Source organism: Saimiri boliviensis, chromosome 9 (assembly GCF_048565385.1).
Source record: "Saimiri boliviensis isolate mSaiBol1 chromosome 9, mSaiBol1.pri, whole genome shotgun sequence".
Lineage (NCBI taxonomy): Eukaryota > Metazoa > Chordata > Mammalia > Primates > Cebidae > Saimiri > Saimiri boliviensis.
Genome location: NC_133457.1, coordinates 20,477,142 through 20,499,856, shown reverse-complemented (window position 1 = coordinate 20,499,856; position 22,715 = coordinate 20,477,142). Strand labels below are relative to the sequence as shown.

The following is a 22,715-nucleotide window of genomic DNA, read 5'->3' as shown; positions in this document are numbered from 1 at the left end:
TGGCCTCTTGAAACCAAACTATTGTGGAAAAGAATGAGCATACGAACGTGGAGACTGACAAATTTCTCAAATAACGATTAATGGACACAGATTAGCCATCCCCTCTCGAGGATACAGGATTCATTTTACAATAAGTGCACATCAGAGTAACTTGGGGAGCTGTGTAAAAATGCAGATGGGGTGCAGTGGCTCAGGACTTCTAATCACAGCACTCTGGGTGGCCGAGTTAGAAGGATTGTTTGAACCCAAGCATCCAAGACTAGCCTGGGCAACATAGCGAGACTTCATCTCTACTAAAAGTCAAAAAAAATAAAAATAATAATTGGGCATCATGGCACATGCTTGTAGTCCTAGCTACTCGGGAGGCTGAAGTAGAAGGATCACTTGAGCCAGGGAGGTTGAGGCTGCAGTCAGCTATAACTACACCACTGCACTCCAGCCTTGGCAACAGAGCAATATCCTGTCTCAATAAGTTAATTAAGTAAATAAAATAAAAATGCAGATGTCCAGGCTCCACCACAAACTCATCAGGCTAGGCATTCAGGGACGAGAAGTATATAGAATGTTTGTAACAAATTTCCTAAGGATTCCTTATGCCAATACCAACTGAGAATTAACAATCTGGAAAAGCTGAGGGTCTTGAGAACAAGTAGACAACATGCTATATTGAGAAATTAAGACAAATATCATTCTTCAATAATTAACACATTATTCTAAAAACTTGTTAAATAAAATGAATTCCTGTAATACCCATAGATGTGCATATATACATATATATATATATATATATATATATATATATATATATATAAACAAATGTATTCTGGAAAGTCTTAATGGTCATAGTTGAATAGACATGAATATTAAAAACCTAAATGCTACTGTGATATAAATTAAAGATAAGAGCTATGTGCATCAATTAGTAAAAATGTATAATACTTCATTGAATACGCACTAAGGGCTATACTAAGTATTTTAAGAAGCTGCAAAATAATATGGAAGTCAATCTTCCTGGTAAGAGCTTTAATCCAGTTGAGAGCAAAAAACAATCACACCAGAAGAAGCTTAGTAACAATAACACCTCATAAATGAAGCTGTATTCAGTTTCCTCTGTGAGGAATACTGCAGACCCAATGAATTACCTTCTCACTTGGACTGATGACTATGTCTCCTTCATCACTTTATCCATGGTTTCTGATACAGGTGCCATGAATACTGTGTTATATAAATTGAATCCAATAGTAATATTTTTCACAAGTTGAAAGACATAAAAAAAATTGTGCCATGGATATTCTTTAAAGTCTCTTTTGCTAGTTTATTCTTTAAAGTCTCTTTTGCTAGTTTATTCATTCAACAAACAGCATTTCCTATAAGACACTATGCCTGTAACAATTTAAGACAATATAAAGATCAATCACTAATTATATTCCCTCACTAAGCTTATTTCACATCCAGAGTATGTGCACTAGAAATAACTATACAAACATAAAGATTATTAATATGTGAAAATATTTGGGATTTAAAAAAGGTTCTTGTTTATATTTCTTGAAAGATACTTGAAATATGTGCCTAGAGTCATTCTGCTAACCACAGGCACATAGAGCACATGAGGCAATGCTATGTTTTGTATCTGTGTTCAAATAGCTTTAGGACAGAATTTAAATGTGCCAAAACCCAAAGTTCTTCCAGACGTATACTTTCACTGATTTCTGGAAAATTGCTTCACAGTACCCTCTCAGAGTACATAGACCACATTATAAGATCCAGAGACTACTATGCACTTTTACAAAATCCATTGTGTTGACTCATGCTGCCATTTGTCAGTGAAATGATGTTGTAAATATTCTCTCATCTTTCTATGCTGCCTGGCTTAGACGACTTATAGTTTTTCAAATTCCTACCCTCATTAATGACTTTTCTCTAAAACTAGAGAAATGCTCATTTAGCCAAATGTTTAAAAATATTATTTTTTCCTCCATTTCCTCCAGTGACTTTTGACCTTCTTAAATTAAATGATGTTTGCAGGAACATCCTTCTTAGTACATACCTACTATGAATATATATCCTTTTTTTTTACATCAATGAAAATAATTTGAACTTCAACATTCTTTGTGTTTTATTGAGGCCTGATTTGGAGTGTACTTGGGAGAATGTGACTCCTCTAAATAGAATCATCACTTTCATGAAGAACTGCGCAAAAGGATGTCACTTTTCTTTCCTCTTCATGGCACACTCTCAGTATTGGTTTTCAATAATGTATAGCAAATTAGCACAAACCAAGCAACATCAAACAACACATACATATTATCTCAAAGTATCAGAGAGTCAGGACTTCAGCTGTAACTTAGCTGGGTCCTCCACTCAGGGTCTTACAGGGCTACAATCAAGGTATTGGCTGGGCTGTGTTTTCATTTGGAGGTTCAAATGTGTAGGGTCTTGCTTTCAAGTTCATTCTGATTGTTGGCTGGAATCATTTCCTTGCAGTTGTAGGACTGATGACTTTGAACTCTTACTGGCAACCAGCTGAAAGCCTCCTTTAAGATCCTAAAGGCCACCTATAGTCCCTGTAGTTCATAATGTGGCAATTTGCTTCTTCAAGCACAGCAAGAGGGTCTCCCTATGCATCTGCTAGCAAGACGGGTCTGTGTGTGTGTGTGTGTGTGTGTGTGTAATAACAGTGGAATTGGTAAGTTATCCCCTTTGACACATTCTTGGTCAGAAGCAAATCAAAGGTCCTTCCCACACACGGGGGATGGCAGTATGCAAACAGATGAACACCACAAGGTGAAAATTACTGGGAGGTCACCTTAGGGTCTGTCTGCCTAGTCTTTCTGTTCTAATCCCATTAGAACTGAAAAATACTCAGACAGTGACTTAGAGTTAGATATGAGTTATTTTTATCACTTTTCTGGAGTCTAGTTATCTTAAAGAAAGTTTGTAATTCTCTAAACAAATCTATTCTTGTTCTCCTGTTTTAAAAAAAAAATAGAAGTCATACAGCAATTCTTGGTCAAGGCCTGGGAAGCTACAGGACCCAGAAGGGCAAAGAAGGTTAAGTAGGAGAGAGAACTACTGACCTCAAGCACATTTAAGAGGCCAAAGGTCCAAAAATCTAGGTATCACTGGTTGCTGGTTTGTGTTTGCTTGTTTTGTGATTTATTTTGGTTTCATTTTTAACAAATTTTGGAAACTATATGTGTTTCATCTGTCTTTCCATTCAAAGTTTGCTATTATCACCAACTTTAAAGTTCATACAACTACCATGGATATCCTTTAGCACAACACCTAAATCCTTTGAAGAGGTAAGCCTGCTTTTGACTTCAGAACTTGAACACAGGAATGTGGCTTACCATCTGTCTGAAACTTTTAAAGTAAATTTTTTTCCAAGACTAATGTGGATTATAGGCAACAACCTGGGACACTTCTGGTCTCAGAACAGGAAAATAAAGGACCCCTTAAGTATTATTTTAAGCACTCTGTTTGCTAGTAGTGTTTGTGGTAAATGAAAAATTGATTCTTAATTGTGTGGGAAACAGCGAAGTGATCTGCATGCCAATGGGCAAGTACAGACTTCAGAGACTTGGCAGTTTTGAAGCTGATATTTATGAACATCTGCTTTTCCCCTATACATTTTAATATGGATCGTACCTTTGAAACTCACAAAACTCCCAGGTGCTTCAGTCTTTATCTTGGAAAACATAATTTTTAAAAAAGTTTTCTTTTTTTTCCATTGAACATATTCAAAATCATTTTTGTTAAAACAATATTCCTAAACATACAGCACCTGTTGGAATGCCTACAATATGGTATTAAAGGTTAGCAGGCCAAAATGCTGCAGTCACCATGTCAAGTCTCCAAAATGTCCAACCCCAGAATACAAGCCATAATAGTCTTAAAAAAGGATGCTGAAAAGTATTCATTTCTAGGCCCAGGGCATGCCTTTTGTTATTACACAAATATATGTTTAGTGCTTGCTATGTGACAGGCACTTTTAGGTCCCAAGGTTATAGGTGCCAAGGTTATAGCAGCCAACACAACAGACAAAATCCCTGTCTTCATTGTGTTTATGTTCCTGGGTATGTAAATGTTCTTTTTAAAAATTCCCTTTAAATTTTTGTAATATCTTTTATATACTTCATTAGTTTAAAAAAAAGCCTTTGTGCTGATTCTACAAATCAGTGCTAATCCATTAATGATGCTGGACTGAATTCTGGCGGTATTGTGAGAAAAAAATAGATATGTTTCTGTTCTCAGTGAACTCATAGTCGGACATATTTCTCACCTCTGTCAAGAAATTTAGAACTGAGAAACAGGAGCTTTGGGATGCAGTCTGGGTAACCACTTGATCATTCTCTATTTGATCCCTTATAATCAGTGAAAATAGTTCCAATGCCCCTCAGCCCTTGAGATTTCTAAGAACTATTCCTATACGGAGAGAAGATAAGAGTATGTAGGCTAGAGGAAAGGAAATAAAATCACAGCTCAACAGAGCACAAACATGTTAGTTGGCTGGGCATATGCAAGGCTAGCAAGAACATTAAGTCCCTCTTAGGAGGAGGAACCTTTTAAGAGTACAGTTTCTGGCCATCCTATATCAAAGAATACAAGTCATTTACATAATAGAAAAGGCTCAAGAGGACAGTAGAGCTATTTAATTTGGTTAGGCTAATAATTTTCCATCCATTTACAGTCTAACAGAACCTCTCTCCCCTGCCCCTTAAAGAGGAACACATTGGCATGGTGCCACAGAGCACATAAAACATGGGTAGTCTTCTTGGAGTGTCAAGTCTACTAAACCATTTGGAGGAAAAAAGTTAACTAATTTATTGATATATAATTTAAGGCATTATCTTCCATTAAAACTAATGCAGGGCAAGCACGGTGGCTCATGCCTGCAATTCCAGCTTTTTGGGAGGCCAGGGCAGGCGGATCACTTGAGGTCAAGAGTTGGAGACCAGCCTGGCCAACATAGCAAAACCCCGTCTCTACTAAGAATACAAAAATTAGCCAGGTGTGGTGGCAGGCACCTGTAATCCCAGCTGCTCAGGAGGCTGAGGCACAAGAATCACTTGAACCCAGGAGGTGAAGGTTGCATTGAGCCGAGATTGCACCACTGCACTCCAACCTGGGCAACAGTGTGAGACTCCTCCTCAGAAAAAAAAAAAAAAAAAAAAAAAAAAAAAATCAATGCAGCTATGTTATGGAATAGAATCGAAATTTGTGTACACTCTTAGGATAAAGCATAAGACTAAATGGTACTGGAACCAAGGGCCAAGGGATTAAGCCCACCCCCACATTTTCCATCAGCCGCCTGTAAAGCCAATAAAATAAATATTATACACACACACACACACACATAATTTTTTTTTTTTTGAGACAAGGTTTCACTCTGTTACCTAGCTGGAGTACAGTGGTATGATTTCACGTCACTGAAACCTCTGCTTCACAAGCTCTAGCTATCCTCTCACCTCAGCCTCCTGAGTAGCTGGGACCACAGGCATGCACCACCATACCTAGCTAATGTTTTTGTATTTTTGGTAGAGACAAGATTTTGCCATGTTGCCCAGGCTAGTCTTGAACTTTTGAGTTCAAGCAATCTGCCTGCCTTGGCCTCCCAGAGTGCTGGGATTACAGGCATGAGCCACCAGACCCGGCCAACAATATGTTTTGATATGGATAACTGGTTCTCAATTTTATATAAAATGTAAATCCTCCAGCAGCATTTCTTCTAACCACATTGCCATTTGGATATCCCTTCTTTTCAGAAAATCTGGAGCCACTACTAGATGCAAGAAAATTCTGGGCCATTTCAGGCTCTGACACGTCAATCCTGACACTCAGCCCTGGGGCCTATGCTCACTCCCACTGCATTTATAAATACTGTCATGGAAAAGTTTGAGCTGAAAGCTTTTTTTAAGGCTGGCCAAGATAAATTGTTTTTTAATGCTATCTCTTAGTCCTTAGCACTGAGATTGAGCATTGACCATCCTAATCCACATCCCCTTTTTCCAGTCTCTGAGTGTTAGGTAGCAGGCAAATGGCTTATGTTCTTTGTGCTCTGTTTCTAAAACAGGATCTGGACCAGGTACAGCTCCATCTGGAAGAAGTGAGGTTCTTTGACGTGTTTGGCTTCAGCGAAACAGCAGGAGCATGGCAATGCTTCATGTGCAACAACCCTGAAAAAGCAACTGGTAAGAGGCCCCTACCTGCTGCTAAGAATGATTTGTGCCCCTTGAATTTACAGGGATCTATCTGCCCCATTGTTCTAGGTGGCCTTCCTCTTGCATGAACATCCCCAGTTGTAATAATGCACAATCATGTCCCTGTTTTGTGCTGAGAATGGCATCTCACCAAAGGGGTCATAGGAAAAAGGGAAAACTTTGGGAGGGGGAGAAAGAAAAAAAATCCCTTAACTATATGTGGTTATCAAAGAAGCAGTATGAGCCATTTTGCCCTAAAAGTTTTCTTCATTTTAACCAGATGACCCTGAGGGTTAGAGAGAAAAGAAGTGTTCTGTCAAGGTGTGCTCCTTAAGGAAATGAGCCCACACTAAATGAGTGAATCAGCACACCGATCATATTATCTCATGTAATCCCTAACACTGTTGCTTGATGATTAAACTGTGTAAAAAGTGAAGCATTAAAAGAGTAAGACATTATCTGAGAAATAACCTTGTAGCTGGTAATTCACCCTTCTACTTCCTTTCTGCTGCTCAAGGAATTTGGTCTACTGACCTTGCCTAAAAATACTTGTTAGCAAATACAAGTCATGCCCTATGCTAAACATATTGAATACCTTATCTCATTTAATCAATCCTTGCAAGAATCTTATGAGGAAAATACTGATATTATCTCTGCTTTACTGATCAGGAAACTGAGACACAGAGAGATATGGTAACTGCCCAACATCACAAACATAAATTAACAGCAGCAGAATTTGAATCCAGCCAGACTCTGGAACCCATGCTCTTAAGCATTTCACCATTCTGCCTCGTGGATACACTTGGCTCAATCTGACCAGTGGAGACAGGTTGCTAATAAGGCTATGTCCAAAAAGTTATGCTGTCATTGGAAGTGAAATATTTCATCACTAAAGTGCCCTTTGAGAGGAGAGAGCTCTCAATGCTGTCACGGCTCAGGAACCGCAGTTTGGACCATGAAAGCAGTGTTAAAAGATTCTTGAACACAAAGCCACTTTGTAGATGAGCCATCCTCTAGAAAGCCGTTGATTATACCACCTGTACTCAGTCCTTTAATTTTAGGATTTTATGCATCTTAAAGATTACCCATTGTGGCAAGTCTGTCCTCTTGTTAACTGCCAAGATGTTGAGGCTGACTCAAAAAAGTATGTTTATTTGGCCAGATGGAGATGTGCAGGGCTCTCGGAGAAGTGCCAATTAAAATGTATTACCCCACGGAAAAGGGGTGGATGGCAGAAGCTGGCGGTTAGGATGCCAGCCTTTGTAAAGCACAGATTGTTGGCTGATTACAGAGTCCGGATTCAGCCCACGCCAGAGTGAACACCCCAATTTTTTAAAAGTTAATTCAAACAAATAAGGAATTGGGGAATTGACTGTCTCCATTATAAAACTTTCTAATTAGACCTTATTTCATATATGAAGACAGAGCATGAAAGAAACTTTATTTGAGAGCTAGTAAAATAAGGTACTTATCTTAGGTAGCTCTGAGAGGCCCTGAAGAGTTTTCACTCCAAGTAAGCTGAGTCCTTAGTTCAATAAATATTTAATCATATCTTGCCAAGGGAGGCCTCAGAAAAGGGGCTGAAAGTTAAAAACACAAAAAGTGTTCCTTTAATACATATTTTCTCAAATTCACTGCCATGCTCTTGAAAAGAATGTTCTGCACATTCACTCTTTCCTACTTGTGTTCCTCACAGCTAAATATAAACTGAGAACATATAGCAATAAAAATTCAAGCAAGACCAAATATTTTAGAGCAGAACATATTGAATCAAAATGTTTGGCCCTGAAAACTTCAGCGGGTTTGGATTTCTTTGCTCATTTCCTTTTATTACATGAAAGAGGATTTGAGTTTGAGAAAAGTCCTATTTTAAACTGTTTTTTTTGTTTGTTTGTTTTGTTTTGTTTTGTTTTGTTTTCATAGAAAAACTTGACTCCCTGGATAGTTTATATAGGTTGTTGATTTCATCTTCTTTTTTAGATAAGCATATAAATTATATATTTAATCTTAGTGAAAGGTCTAACATAATACTGTTGCCAAATATATTACTCATAGAGACAGTATTTGCATTCAAATTCTGCTTAAATTCAAAGTTTAAAGATGAGACATAACAACAAATACTTTATTGGTCATGCACAGTTAGCATATTACTTGCATCTAATTTTTCATTTATGAAAAGTATGTTTGTTGCATTAGTTGAGTGTCTTCTACACACTGACCCTTGGGATAGAAATATGAATAAGGTACAATGTATCTGCTCTAAAAGAAATTAGTAATTCAGTTAGAGCCAAAAGCTGTATTTGAGAAACTCTAGCATACTTCTTTCATGATTTTAGCATGCTATATTTGTTGAGTGAGTGAATGAATGTATAATATTTTAAAATTGCAATGTCAAATATTCCTTGAATGTCAAAATGTGATGTTTCAAGATTGTGATTATATGCTAACCATATCAACTTCATCAGTATACCATTCTCAATGCATTCTGAACCTGGCAAACGGAGGTTGGCGCTGTTTCCTCCTTGAGAGAAGAGACCATTTGTAAAGCCTTAATCCACTTCTATGCCTGTCTTAGCACCTAGAATGTACTGTGCCCGATTGAGTTCCATGTACTCTACGTAATGGTCTGAGTTTCATCAACACCCACACAGGAGCCAGATGCCCTGTTAGCCTCAGGGAGAAGGGGTCAAAAGAAGTAGAACTGGAGTCTAGAACAAAAGGCTGAAAAAACTGGGTTTTTGATATTTTTTTAAAAGAATTAACAAATGATACAATAATTATTTTCAAATATTCATGTTTCAATATTTTTAATGCTGTTTGGCAACTCCATAAATGAAACAAAACAATTAGAGAATTTCAATTAGATATTAGGAAAGATATCCAAAAATATATAATAATTCTTAACAGTGTGTAGACTCAGCCAGGGGACTTCTTCAGAAACAGACAGTACCTCAGCTGACTGACATGCTCAACTCACATACATTCCCATCTTCAAGTAAAACTATCATCACTATTCTCCCACCAACTTCACCATCAACATGTAGAAATTCACAGGAGTTTAATGTCTGGTGAATAATAAAATTTTTATCTAATAAAGTACAGATAGTCAGAGGAAAGTAAATGCTAGAATAATGTAGAGGCCCTAAAATGATTATAATTGCTAGCATTTATCATTCTAGTGATATGCTAAGCTTGCATGCATTTTTCTCATTTTCTCACCATTATTGACTTCACTGTACAGATCATAAAACCGAAACACAGAGAGATTAAGTAATTTTCCCAATGTCACACAGCTTCTCAGTGATGGAACCAGGATTTAATCCTGACAGGCCAATTCCAGAACCCAACTTTTCAACCTATAGGGAAAATTCAAGTTAAGGACATAAAATATTGGAAATTCAAGGAACAATCATTCAGTAAAGTTATAATATATTATGAAGACCCAGAGACAAGTTTAATTTTTTAGAAGTGATCTACTTCCTTGATGACTTACTCTGCTTAAAGATGAACACAGATTTTGGTGTGACAATGTGTGAGAAATTATTACTTACAGGAAATGATTACAGTAGAATCTATTTCCAATTCTTCCAACTGCTGATTCAGTTTCTGATAATCATTTTATAAAAGTTTAGAATAGAAGATTAGAAAATTACTGAAATAACTCAGTAATCCTCAGAGACTTGCCTAGTGGTGTTTATTGCAGATCTCATTACTCCACATGAATGAAAGAATGGAGATTGAGCAAGTAGATTGAACAGAACAGAACTTATTTCTGGAAAACCAAGCTAATATTCTTTATCAGTTGTCCTTGTGTCTTGAAATTGCACAGTGCATGTTGACAGTAAGAGTTAGTCAGCCAGTCTGTCCTGGAACACATCTAGTTTTCTCTTTAGTCACATTTTTGTAAAGTAGGAGGAAGAACTGGGTCATGACTTCACTCATTTCTTGAGACACATGGGATGCCTTTGTTCTTACACCCTACAAAAAAACAACTTAAGAGTTTTGGCATTCCTGTCCTCCTCAATAAATCTAAGTAACCCCATATGATTAGTATCTTAGTCACTAGACATTTAGAATTTGAATGTGATCAAGAGTAAGAGGTCCTCTTGCGTTCTAAAAGAAAATGGAACAATTTTTTCAGACAACTTTCTATCATGATTCATCTTTAGAACTTGATTTCTAATAGTTGTGTTATAAGAACATACTGTCAAGCTGGGTGCAGTGGCACATGCCTATAGTCCCAGCTACTCAAGAGAGAGTGGTGGAAGGATTCCTTAAAGCCAGGAGTTTGAAGCTGTAGTGCACGATGATCATGCCTGTGAATAGCCACTGCACTCCAGCCTGTCAACATAGCATAGACCCTCTCTCTAAGTCTAAAATAAATAAAGAAATAAAAATTGTTTAAAAGAATGTGATATTTATATATTATATTATTAATACACGAGCAAATAGAGATGGTTTCAAAATGCCTCCTCCATCAGGAGAGTTTCTTCAGACAGTCAAAAGAATTGGTAACAGCAGTTGTGGCTCTTCTTTGAGGGGCACCCTTCATGTGGGCTAGATGATTTTTCCACTCTAGATGCCAATGAGAAAATGAACTAAATGACCTCCGAGAGGACCTACCCCATAAGGCCACCAATAGCCTTGTGAGTCCATGAATATGAAGCTTTTCCATTAAATTTCAATGTCAACTTTTGTAGAACTTTAAAAGTGATAAAAGAAAACTCAATTTTGACGTATGTGGTGGCTAGCATTGCAGTATGATGTCTTTTCTCCTCCCATGTGTTAGAGTACTGTTCTACATGCTAAGTGCTGGCAGAACAACGAAAACAAGGCAATGCTTTTTGTACAATAACTTCACATTTTCACATTTATATACTGGGACTACTGAGTATATATTGATTATGTAAAATTTAACCTCAGCTTTTTGTTCAGAGATACTTTGAAATACTCAATGACAAAATAAAAACACATTTATGAACTCAGATAATTTATTATCCTGGAATCTTCCTCTTCTCCCTTTCCCCATCTTCCATCTTCCTATCTTATGCCTCTGTGGCATGAGCATTCTTCTCTCCCTCTTAAACGTCCTCACGCATTCTCATTTCTCTCTCTCTCTTTCTCTCTCTCTCTCTCTCACACACATGCACACACACATATGCACACACACCTACACACCACCCCCAAGCAGAATTAATTTCTCTCCCTCTGTCCTTTCTGTCCTCTGCCCACACTTCTATATTGCATATGGCATGTGGCCATCAGTCTTTCCCTCTAGACAGTAAACTACAAGAAGAGCCATGATTATGCCTCATCTTTGTATGCCTTAACCAGTGCCTGGCACATTATAGTGTTTAATAAGCGTTTGGCCAATAGATGTGTAATTGAGTAATTCATTAATTACTTAAGTGACAGAATAACCATGGAAAAATCTAATTTGTTTTGAAATGCAACTGTAAAATCTAACTTTTAAAAATCTAATGTTTTCTCAAAATTGAAAACTAGTAACTGAACTGAAAATAGAAATAGCATCTCTTGGAAACATTGCTGTGTACAAGGTTTCAACATATTACGGAAACTGAATTTTAGTATTATGCTAAAATCTTACAATATACACATAAACAAAGAGCCCATAGTAAACATGCTAATAACTTGTGAACCTAGAAGAGAAACATGCTAAGATCAGAAACCTAACACTCCTCAGGGATTAACTTTTATTTTTCATCTAGCATCACAGTCCTACTCATCTGCCTTTCCATATTTGGTCAACAATCTTGATATAAAGAAAAAGTGTCAGGTAGGCCCTATACTTGCAACAAAGCATGAGTCATTCTGTGATTATCCACAAACAAATCACTATACATAGTAATTTGTCCTTTTCTACACAGAGAACAAGCTAAGTCAAGCCAATATATAGATGAGAAGAAGCTTTGTAAAGGTAGACTAATGTGAATACATTAGTTTCATCACCATACAAGTATAAGATGACATTGATTTCAATAATTTTGTGAAATTTTAAAAATAAAGCACTTTGCATATTTTAAAAGAGCTCTAGCCATCATCTTGCAGAGCAATCCTTTTTTATTGACCTATATAAGCACACTATATAAGAATGAAATTTGTTTAACAGCCACAAACACACCTATTTAAAAGACATACTGGTACTTTTTGGCAGCCACAGAGAACAAAGTCACCAAAGAATGGTCATATTTTGCCTTGGATTTCATCCTTCCCACCTTCTCAGAAACTTTTCAGTATAGATTAACCTTTTTCTCTTCTCTATTCAATTTTTCCCTTCCAACTGAGTCCTCCCGTTGGCTTTTAAACATAATTAAGTGGTTTATCCTCCCCTTTTTCTCCATCTACTGCCTTATCTCTCACTGCCCCTTTAAAGCCAAGAGAGTTGTCTATCTCTGTCCACTTCCTTGTCTCTTTCTCCTCGTGACTCATCCCTTTCTAACCTTGTTTCTCACTCTATCATCTCTCTATATAGTCATTAAAAACTTGCAAGTCACTCATGCACTGCACATGGTTCAGTCTTCATGTTACTTGTCTCTTAGCAATATTCCATTCTGTAGACCCAATTCCTCCTTCTTAAAACATTATTCTCCTTCAGTTTCCATGACACAACACTCCTCTAACTTCCTTCCTACTCTCTGGAAACCCCTCCTCAGCTCACCTTTCTTTACCCAGTTAGTCATTGGTGCCATAAACCTCTTACTCCAGTAATCACTTCTATGCAAAATGTCCAGATGTATATTTGCAGTCCCAGCCTCTCCTCTGAACTCTAGATTTACATCGCCCACCGCCTATTTGACTGCTTCTAAGGCACCTCAAAATCAGTTCGTTTATTTTGTTTTATTTTTAAGATAGGGTCTCGCTGTGTTGCTTAGACTGCTCTCAAACTCCTGAGATCAAGCAATCATCCCACCTCAGCCTCCAGAGTAGCTGAGATGACAAGTATGCACCACTGTGCTCAGTGTCAGTTCATTTAAATTAAAACTCATGATTGTCTCTTTGCTTCCCCGAAACACTTACTCTTCTTCAGCATTCTTTAGCTCAGTGAATGCAACATCACTCAATCTATTGCACCAACCAAAGACCCACTTACTGCCTTTTCCACTACCCCCGTCCAATCTATCACCCCAATATTGAGGATTTTTACTTTCTCAATTGCTCTCAAATATGTCCGCTTCTCTCCATACCACTAGTGCAAGCTGCCATCACCTTTTACCTACAATAATGACCATAGCCTCCTCATTGAACTATTCTGAACCCTTCCAATCTCACACGATGCAACCAGAGTGAACTCTTCAAAGCACAAATCTGTTGTGCCATCCCTTGCATGAAATTTTATAGAGCTTCCCATAGCTCCTAAAGACCAAACTTCATAACATACCCTTTGTGGTCTCATATGGAATCGTCTCTCCCAGCTTCTCCAGCTTCACCCTGTCCCATATTTCCTCTGCTTTCTTTGCTTTTCCTAGAAGAACCCTCTTTAAGTTTCCCAGACTCACTGTACTTCTTCCTGCCACCATGCTTTTATATGTGCTTTTTCTTATACCAGGAATTCCCCTTCTCCCCTCTTCACCTCGTTAAACTAGATCTTAGCCTTCTGATGACGAATCAAATTCACAGCTTCAGTATTGGAAGCCTTTTATAACCCCCTGATGGATAACAAGGTTCTCAAAGCATCTCAAACTTCTCCTCCATAACACTGGTTACAGCTGCCATCTTGTACTTTTATGTGTGATTTTTAGATTAATGTCTACTTAATTCAGTAGATAATAAGTTCTATGAAGTGGGCTCTCTTCATCCATCTATCCTCAGCCCCTCGCACTCAATAGATGCTCAATAAACATGTACCAATAAATGAATGGCCAAAGTTAGTGTTTCTCAGAAAATTGTCAGTAATAAATTTTTTCTCAGTCAAGTGATGACAAAAAAAAACAGATTAATGAATCAACAGTGTCTCATTTTACAAGAAAAAGATAGATATTCATATAATATTTACAGCATCTTTTGTGCCAAATATATTCTTTATATAAGCAGTCTCTTAAGTTTTTCAAAAGTACAATAAATAGATCATGTTAACAGAATATGTGATGTATTCATATATGTGTATTAAAAATATACATACACATGGATATGTACACATATATGTATATATACATGTGTGTGTTTATATATAACATACAGCACGTGATGGTATTTATATAACTGCTAAAGCTTCCAATGCAGACATTATAAATGTCCATTCATTGTCAAAAGGTTTGAAGCCAAGTGCTGAACCACAACAGATGGAAATCGTGTTTAAAAATTCCATGAAAGCAGTGTAGGTAACACCTTAAAATGCTCCAGAATACAAGAATTTACAGGCAGGTGGGACAATGGTTACAATGTGCTCGAATGGTACAACCCAAACAAGTTGGTTCTCCTTATCACAGATGGGGCAGAAGCTTGTCAGATCTATTTTTTCCAACCCAGGCAAACTCTACAGTGTCCAGGCAGTATGGGAAAGTCCTCAACATTTAAAACTAAAGTCCTATGGCCAGATGCCATCAACAATATATTTTCACGAGATGTTATTCATAAGATTAAGTAGGAACAACATGGGATATGTGTGAAACCCTTTCTTAATAAAAGTTAATCCTACAATTCAACAATTATCAGCCAGGCCCAGTGGCTCACACCTGTAATCCCAGCATTTTGGGAGGCCCAGGTGGGTGGATCAGTTGAGCCCAAGAGTTGGAGATCAACCTGGGCAACATGGCATAGCCCCATCTCTACAAAAAGTACAAAAATTAGCCTGTGGTGGCACATGCCTGTAGTCCTATCTACTTGGAAGCATGAGGTGAGAGGATCATCTGAGCCTGGGAGGCAGATGTTGCTGTAAGCTAAGATTGCACCACTGCACTCCAACATGGGTGACAGAGTGAAACCCTGTCTGAAAAAATAAAAAATAACTTCTTCTTTGCCACCCTCCCAATCTTTTCCTATTGGTCTTTACCAGTCATTGCTCAGCAAGCCTGGACCAGTCTTCTTTGATGAGCTTCTCATAAAGACATGTAATGCTCAGAACTACTGAACAGGTTACCTTCTTGGAAAGTGCCCTTATAATTTTTGTTACACTGTTAACACAATAAAAAGCAAAATTCCACAAACACTAATTCTGAACATTTTTTCTGTAACCCTATTGATTGAAACCAAGAACATGAATCTAAGCTTATATTGCCATTCTTGTCTTTATCAAAAGGTCATAGTTTTCTCTCTACCATTGGTTTTGCCATTTTACTCTTTCATATGTCATATAACCTATGACTGTCATCTACCATGAAGATACTAATTATGTCCTCTAAGTTTTTAAGCAACATAAGAATCACTTGTGGCCCTTGTTTAAAATGCAGGGTTTCTCACTCTATCCCAGAACTTTGATTCAGTAGGTTTGGAGTGGTGCCTGGAAATGTGCATTCTAACAAGCCAGCGGATCATTCTGATACAGGTGGTCTCACAACAAAGTTCAGAAAACATAGCTCTAAACGCTTATAACACAGTAGTTCTGAAGCTTTTTTTTTTGCATCAGTACATAAGTAATTGGTCAGATAAGCCTAGAAAATGTACTCTGTTTTGATGGGTATGAAATAACTGAGAAAGGAAGCCATTCAGTCACATGTGGCAGTGCCCTCAAAGAGCTGCTGTCAAACTTAAGTTTGTCTGTCCAATTTTGGTCCCCACAGTATGGTTTAGAATGTTACAAAATCAGTGAGGATTATGCCTCCTGGTTTATCCACTACCAATAGAAAAATATAGCACTCTAAAACACTGTCTGGAGATTCATAAGAAACATGCCATTTGTTATAATCTTTAGCAATTTCAAAAACCACAGACACTCAGTCTACTAAATGTGGCTCCTACAGCCCCTTCATTTAATGCTTCTAGCCCTCTTTATGCATATCCTCTGGAATTACAGTTGGCTTTATTAGAACTGGCACCCACAGCAAAGAAAAAAAATCAGTAAAACCATGGAAGAAGATTGAAGTAAATTTGAAACTTTAAATATATAAGAAGAAATTCCCCGTAGACTGTAAAGCAGTCATAATTCCCAGAAGCAGTGTTTTCAAGGGGGGGAAATGACATACTATACTTTTTCTCACTTCTTACTTAAAAACTAAGAATTGGAGGTATACGTGTGTGTGTGTGTGTGTGTGTGTGTGTGTGTGTGTGTGTGTGTGTGTATTTTTGAAACGGAGTCTCGCTCTGTTGCCCGGGCTGGAGTACAGTGGTGCAATCTTGGCTTACTGCAAACTCTGCCTCCTGGGTTCAAAGCAATTCTGCCTCAGCTTCCCGAGTGGCTGGGACTACAGGCACACACCACCACATCTGGCTAATTTTTTAAATTTTAGTACAGACAGATTTCCCCATGTTGCCCAGGCTGGTCTCAAACTCCTGAGCTCAGGCAATCTGCCTGCCTCAGCCTCCCAAATTGCTGGAATTATAGGCTTGAGCCACTGCACCCAGTCTGGGGTTTATATTTTTTTCTTCCAGAATATGTTTTCTTTTGAAGGCATTTATCATTAACAATCAGAAAAGAATATTTAGAAATTCAAATATCACAAATTAAACTCATGACAGTCTCAAATATGAGTTATTCATACACAATACAATATTTTCAAGACAAAACTGACATAATCCAAAAAGCACACAGTATGAGGACTTGCTGAGTCTGGATGAAAGTCAGTGTGCCATGTGAACAGAAGTTATGTGGAGGTTACTGTCTATGGTCATCCCTTCCAGCCTGTCACAAGAGCAAGCAGAAACAAGCAGAAAGTCTGGGAAGAGAAGAAAGTAACCACAGATAACATAGGAAATTCTCCCAAGGCAGCTCAATCTATTATTGGGTTGGCTTGCAAATGGCAGTTTCAATGAATACATTGATGAATTACTCAAAAACAGAAGAGGGCCAGGTGAAGTGGCTGATGCCTATAATCTCAACACTTTGGGAGGCAGAAGTGGGAGGATCACTTGAGGTCAAAAGTTCAAAACCAACCTGGGCAGCATTATAAGACCCCATCTCTACAAAAAAAATTAAACATTATCAAGATGTGATCACCTGCAGTGATTAGAACTGCAGGTGCACACCTGAGGCAGGAAAATTGCTTGAGCCCAGGAGTTCAAGGTTACGGTAAGCTATAATAAAGCCACTGTATTCCAGCCTGAGCAACAAAGGAGATCCTGTCTGTAAAACACACATACACATGCACAGAGGGAGAGAGAGAGAACACCTTTCTTTTTGAGACCCTTTGAATTGCCTTTCATACCTCCGTTTTTATTAAAGGGCCAAGTTCAAAGATTACAGGATTTCCTCTTACTCTGAATTCTCTTACTATTCCTGACACTTTTATATAAGCCATTAGGACACAGTATTTCTAAAACCACCTGTTCATCACAATAAAAGAATGATGATGATTGTTTTACATTGATCCATGATGTCAATCATAATGATAGTAGCTATCATTTATCGTTATTGTGAACAGATCCCAGCTAAGCAAGGCCACTGTCAACCTTTGTGTCAACACTTTTATGTGCCTTCATTTATGGTATAGGTAGTCCTCTCGGAGATGTATGGCTTGACTAACAAAACCCCCACAGCCATTTGTGTTGTGCTAATTACACACAACTAGGGAGTAGGAAAGGGAAGCTTAGGTTAAATAGCTTGTCCAGAACCAGTCAGCCAGTAAGTGGGAGATTCTGGACTTCAACTGAAGTCTACCTCCAAAGACAGTGCCCTTACCCAACAAACCATAGGCCTGTACCAGATAAAGTCTTTGGTATAATCTCATATGGTCTATTACAGGCATCCCCAAACTACAGCCCGTGGGCCACATGCGGCCCCCTGAGGCCATTTATCCGGCCCCCCGCCTCACTTCAGGAAGGGGCACCTCTTTCATTGGTGGTCAGTGAGAGGAGCACAGTATGTGGCAGCCCTCCAACGGTCTGAGGGACAGTGAACTGGCCCCCTGTGTAAAAAGTTTGGGGACACCTAGTCTATTATAATAAAGAGTAAGCATGACATTCAGCACACTGGTTAAATAAATTATAATTGGTTAAAGACATTCATAATTGCAACAAATCTTAAAACAAGATGGAGAGTGAATTATTGAACTCCTGTGCACTTGAAATAAATAAGGTCTATGACTACACAGGCTTTTTGTCATTATTTTCCATTACAAAACATTACATTCCACTCTGCATAGTACCCAAGGTTCTTTAAGATTGGTCTCTCTAAATCTCACACCTGATCTCTTGCCTATTCTCTCACTCCCTGCTCCCTCCCAGAATGAGTTACAGTTCTCAGAATGCCTTTTATGCCTCCCTCCCTCAGCCCTGGTCCTTCGCTATAAACTTTTTTTATTTCTTTCTTTTTTTGGCTCAGGAACATTCCTCCCTTCACCTTCATAGCTGCAACTTGTCCCTGAGAATTGAGCCTAGACAGTATCTACTGTAGAAGTAGAGTAGATGCCTACTTTCTATGCCCTAGTTTAGAATAAGTGCCTCTCGGTGTGTTCCAGTTAGACCCGTGCACAGATCTAGCCTGGTACTTGTCCTACTCTGCATTCATTTGTTTACTGCATTGCTCTGCATCTCAATGATTGAGATGGTCATATCTGCATTTATATCTCCTTTCGCTGGCATGTGTCTAGTTCATGGTAAGCATTCAATAAGGGCATTTTGAACAGAAGAATGGGAGAATCAATAAATGGCATTCTGTTGGTTGGTGATTCACTCTACTGACTGTTTCTTTTGCCATGCAGAAGCTGTGGAGTTTGATTAGGTCCCATTTGTCTATTTTGGCTTTTGTTGCCATTGCTTTTGGCGTTTTGGTCATGAAGTCCTTGCCTACACCTATGTCCTGAATGGTTTTGCCTAGATTTTCTTCTAAGGTTTTTATGGTATTAGGTCTGATGTTTAAGTCTTTAATCCATCTGGAGTTAATTTTGGTGTAAGGTGTCAGGAAGGGGTCCTGTTTCTGCTTTCTGCACATGGCTAGCCAGTTTTCCCAACACCATTTATTAAACAGGGAGTCCTTTCCCCATTGTTTGTTTTTGTCAGGTTTGTCGAAGATCAGATGGTTGTGGGTATGTTGTATTTCCTCTGAGGCCTCTGTTCTGTTCTGACAAGGGGCTGATATCCAGAATTTACAAAGAACTAAAGCAGATCTACAAGAAAAAAACAAACAAGCCCATTCAAAAATGGGCGAAGGATATGAACAGATACTTTACAAAAGAAGACATACAGGAGGCCAACAAACATATGAAAAAATGCTCATCATCACTGGTCATCAGAGAAATGCAAATCAAAACCACATTGAGATACCATCTCACACCAGTTAGAATGGCGATCATTAAAAAATCGGGAAACAACAGATGCTGGAGAGGATGTGGAGAAATAGGAACACTTTTACACTGTTGGTGGGAATGTAAATTAATTCAACCATTGTGGAAGACAGTGTGGCGATTCCTCAAGGACCTAAAAATAGAAATCCCATTTGACCCAGCAATCCCATTACTGGGTATATATCCAAAGGATTCTAAATCATTCTACTACAAGGACACATGCACACGAATGTTCATTGCAGCACTGTTTACAATAGCAAAGACCTGGAACCAACCCAAATGCCCAACGACGATAGACTGGATAGGGAAAATGTGGTACATATACACCATGGAATATTATGCAGCCATCAAAAACGATGAGTTCACATCCTTTGTAGGGACATGGATGAACCTGGAAACCATCATTCTCAGCAAACTGACACAAGAGCAGAAAATCAAACACCGTATATTCTCACTCATAGGCGGGTGTTGAACAATGAGAACACATGGACACAGGGAGGGGAGCACTACACACTGGGGTCAGTTGGGGGGAAATGGGGGAGGGGCGGGGGGTGGGGAGGTGGGAAGAGATAGCATGGGGAGAAATGACAGATACAGGTGAGGGGACGGAAGGCAGCAAACCACACTGCCATGTGTGTACCTATGCAACAATCTTGCATGTTCATCACATGTACCCCAAAACCTAAAATGCAATAAATAAAAAAAAAAAAATAAAATCTCTTATATAAAACTTAAAAAAAAAGAATTAATTAAAAATAATTGCCTCAAAAATTACCAATTGGTATTTTAAGAGTACTATTCCTCCTAAGATGTTTCATATCTGGTATATCTAGATTTGACTAGATATGACTAACTGGGGTTTTTAACTCTTAGCTAAAACAACAAGTCTATTTTGGGCATATATTTTAAGATGTAAATACATCTGGTTGTCATAGGCTCCAAATGAAGGTAATAAACAGTAAAATTAAAAAATAAAAATAAAAAAATAAAATGGCAAAGGGTATTAACAAAAAGTGGAACTCAGCCTTCTATGACAAAAATAACATGAATGCTAGATGCTCTTATTAACTGAGAAGAAACCACTGGAGGCATCTCATTTGCTACAATTCCACCACCAGAAGATAAAATGATTTTTCTCCATTATTTGGACCTATGGTTTTCCCCATTTAACTCCTCTCTACCCTTCCTCCACAATAAGACAACCACCACCATGTTTGTAGCACAAAACACCTACAAAGTCGCAAGTTGTAGGCATAAATACTTTGGTCTAGTCAAAACAAAAGCAGACCTATCAAGAGGAAAGGTAATAGCAAGTTTTCTGGGATGCCTGAGGCATTTCACTTGTTGACTTTCTAAAGGGCCAAAGAATGATAATATCTGCTTATTATGAAAGTGTTTTGAGAAACCTAGCAAAAAGTTTAGCAGAAAAACACCCAGGGGCTGGGCACAGGGCTCATGCCTGCAATCCTAGAACTTTTAAAAGCTGAGCTCAAGAGTTTGAAGACCATAGGCAACATGGCAAAACCCCATTTCTACAAAAATAAAAATTAAAAAAATATCAGCCAGCCTGTGGCTCCAGCTACTAGGGAGGCTGAGGTGGGAAAATCACTTGAGCCTAGGAGGTGGAGGCTGCAGTAAGCCATGTTTGTGCCCCTGCACTCCAGCCTGGGTGACAGAGTGAGGCCCTGGGGAAAAAAAAGAAAGAAAGAAAGAAAAAGAGGAAAGAAGGAAGGAAGGAGGGAAAGGAGGGAAGGAGGAAGGAGGCAAAGAAGGAAGGAGGGAAGGAGGGAATGAGGGAAGGAGGGAAGGAGGGAAGGAGGGAAAAACACCCAGGAAAGCTTTACTAGAGAGTCCTTCTCTACCATGACAATGCTCCTGCTCATTCTTGTCATCAAACAAGGGCAATTTTGTGAGTTTCCATGGAAAATCATTAGGCATCCACCTGACAGTCCTGACTTGGCTTTTTCTGACTTTATTTTCCAATCTTAAAAAATCTTCAAAGGGCACTTATTTTGCTTCACTTAATAATGTTAAAAAGACTGCATCAACATGGTTAAATTCCCAGGACGCTCAGCTCTTTCATGATGGACTAAATGGCTGATACCACCACTTACCAAAGTGTCCTGAACTTGATGGAGTTTATTTTGAGAAATACAGTTTCCACTTTTTATTTTTTTCTTTTAATACCATTTTTTCATCAACTTTTGAAGTTCTCTCGTTTATCTGAACTTAGCTGACTTTGATATATAATCTGTGCTTGTCACTTCTGTTCTCCATCTCTCCTGACCAGCTTCAGGTCCACAGGCTGCCATGCAGTGACTGAGTCAATAGCCTCCTTTACCGCTGGCTTTCAGGTACCTTCCACCACTGGGGACACCAGTAGGAGGTCAGAGGGAGGGAGAAGGGTGAGATTGAGTTGTTGATTTGCCAGCTCCCACACCTGCTTGGACACTGAAGGTCAACAGTGTCCTCTATTTCAGGCCACACCTCCTATCAAACAGTGCTCTCCATACAGTCTCCCACTGCATCCTAACTGTTCTCTGCCTTTTCCTCTTCAGGCAGAGGGGTACTAGGCCTATATGGTTACTGCCCTCATAGTACTATGGTGCTTTTTCTATACCTTGCCCACACCTGAGTAAATAATCTCTCTATTAACTCTCCTCAATTGCTCAGCTTGAGATGCCATCTGTTTCCTGTCAAGACCCTGCATGACATATCACTCATTTCATCTGGGGCCCATGAGACTTCATGCCTGGATGGCTGGACCCTCACACTCTCTAGGCCCCTCCTTAGTCCTTTCTAACGGGACTTCAGAAAAACTTTCCCATAAAGTCCAATATGACATCCCTCTGACTGATACCCAATTTCTTTCCTGGATCTTTTTTTTTTTTTTTTTTTTTTTTTTTTTTGCTTTAAGTTTTAATGTTTATTTCCCCAAGACAGCCTAGCCTGAACTCTACTTGGATAAATTTTACAAGCTAGTTTTCTGCTGCTTCTAGTTTTAAACTTTAACCATGTTTCTGATGACAAGGAATGCTGCAAAAATACTCTAGTTCAACAAAGAGTTATGATCACAAAATAATTTTTATCCATTCTACAGTGTTTCAGAATTACCAGTTGA

At 38.5% G+C, this 22,715-nt stretch overlaps 1 protein-coding gene and 1 long non-coding RNA gene across 6 annotated transcripts in view; one reads left to right on the top strand and one right to left on the bottom strand.

The window, feature by feature from the left end:
• LOC141585598 (uncharacterized) overlaps positions 1 to 22,715 on the bottom strand; it is a 173,420-nt gene that overhangs the window by 87,705 nt on the left and 63,000 nt on the right. The gene's annotated exons all lie outside the window — the stretch shown is intronic.
• VEPH1 (ventricular zone expressed PH domain containing 1) overlaps positions 1 to 22,715 on the top strand; it is a 208,390-nt gene that overhangs the window by 174,181 nt on the left and 11,494 nt on the right. For 3 of the 5 annotated variants that reach the window (XM_074405550.1, XM_010335739.3, XM_010335740.3), the window contains one exon: positions 6,074 to 6,191. In XM_074405550.1, coding sequence (XP_074261651.1) covers positions 6,074 to 6,191 — 118 coding nt within the window. Of the gene's footprint in view, positions 1 to 6,073; positions 6,192 to 6,480; positions 11,566 to 22,715 lie in introns of those variants that run through there. The other 2 variants (XM_074405551.1, XM_074405553.1) reach the window with 2 other exon arrangements.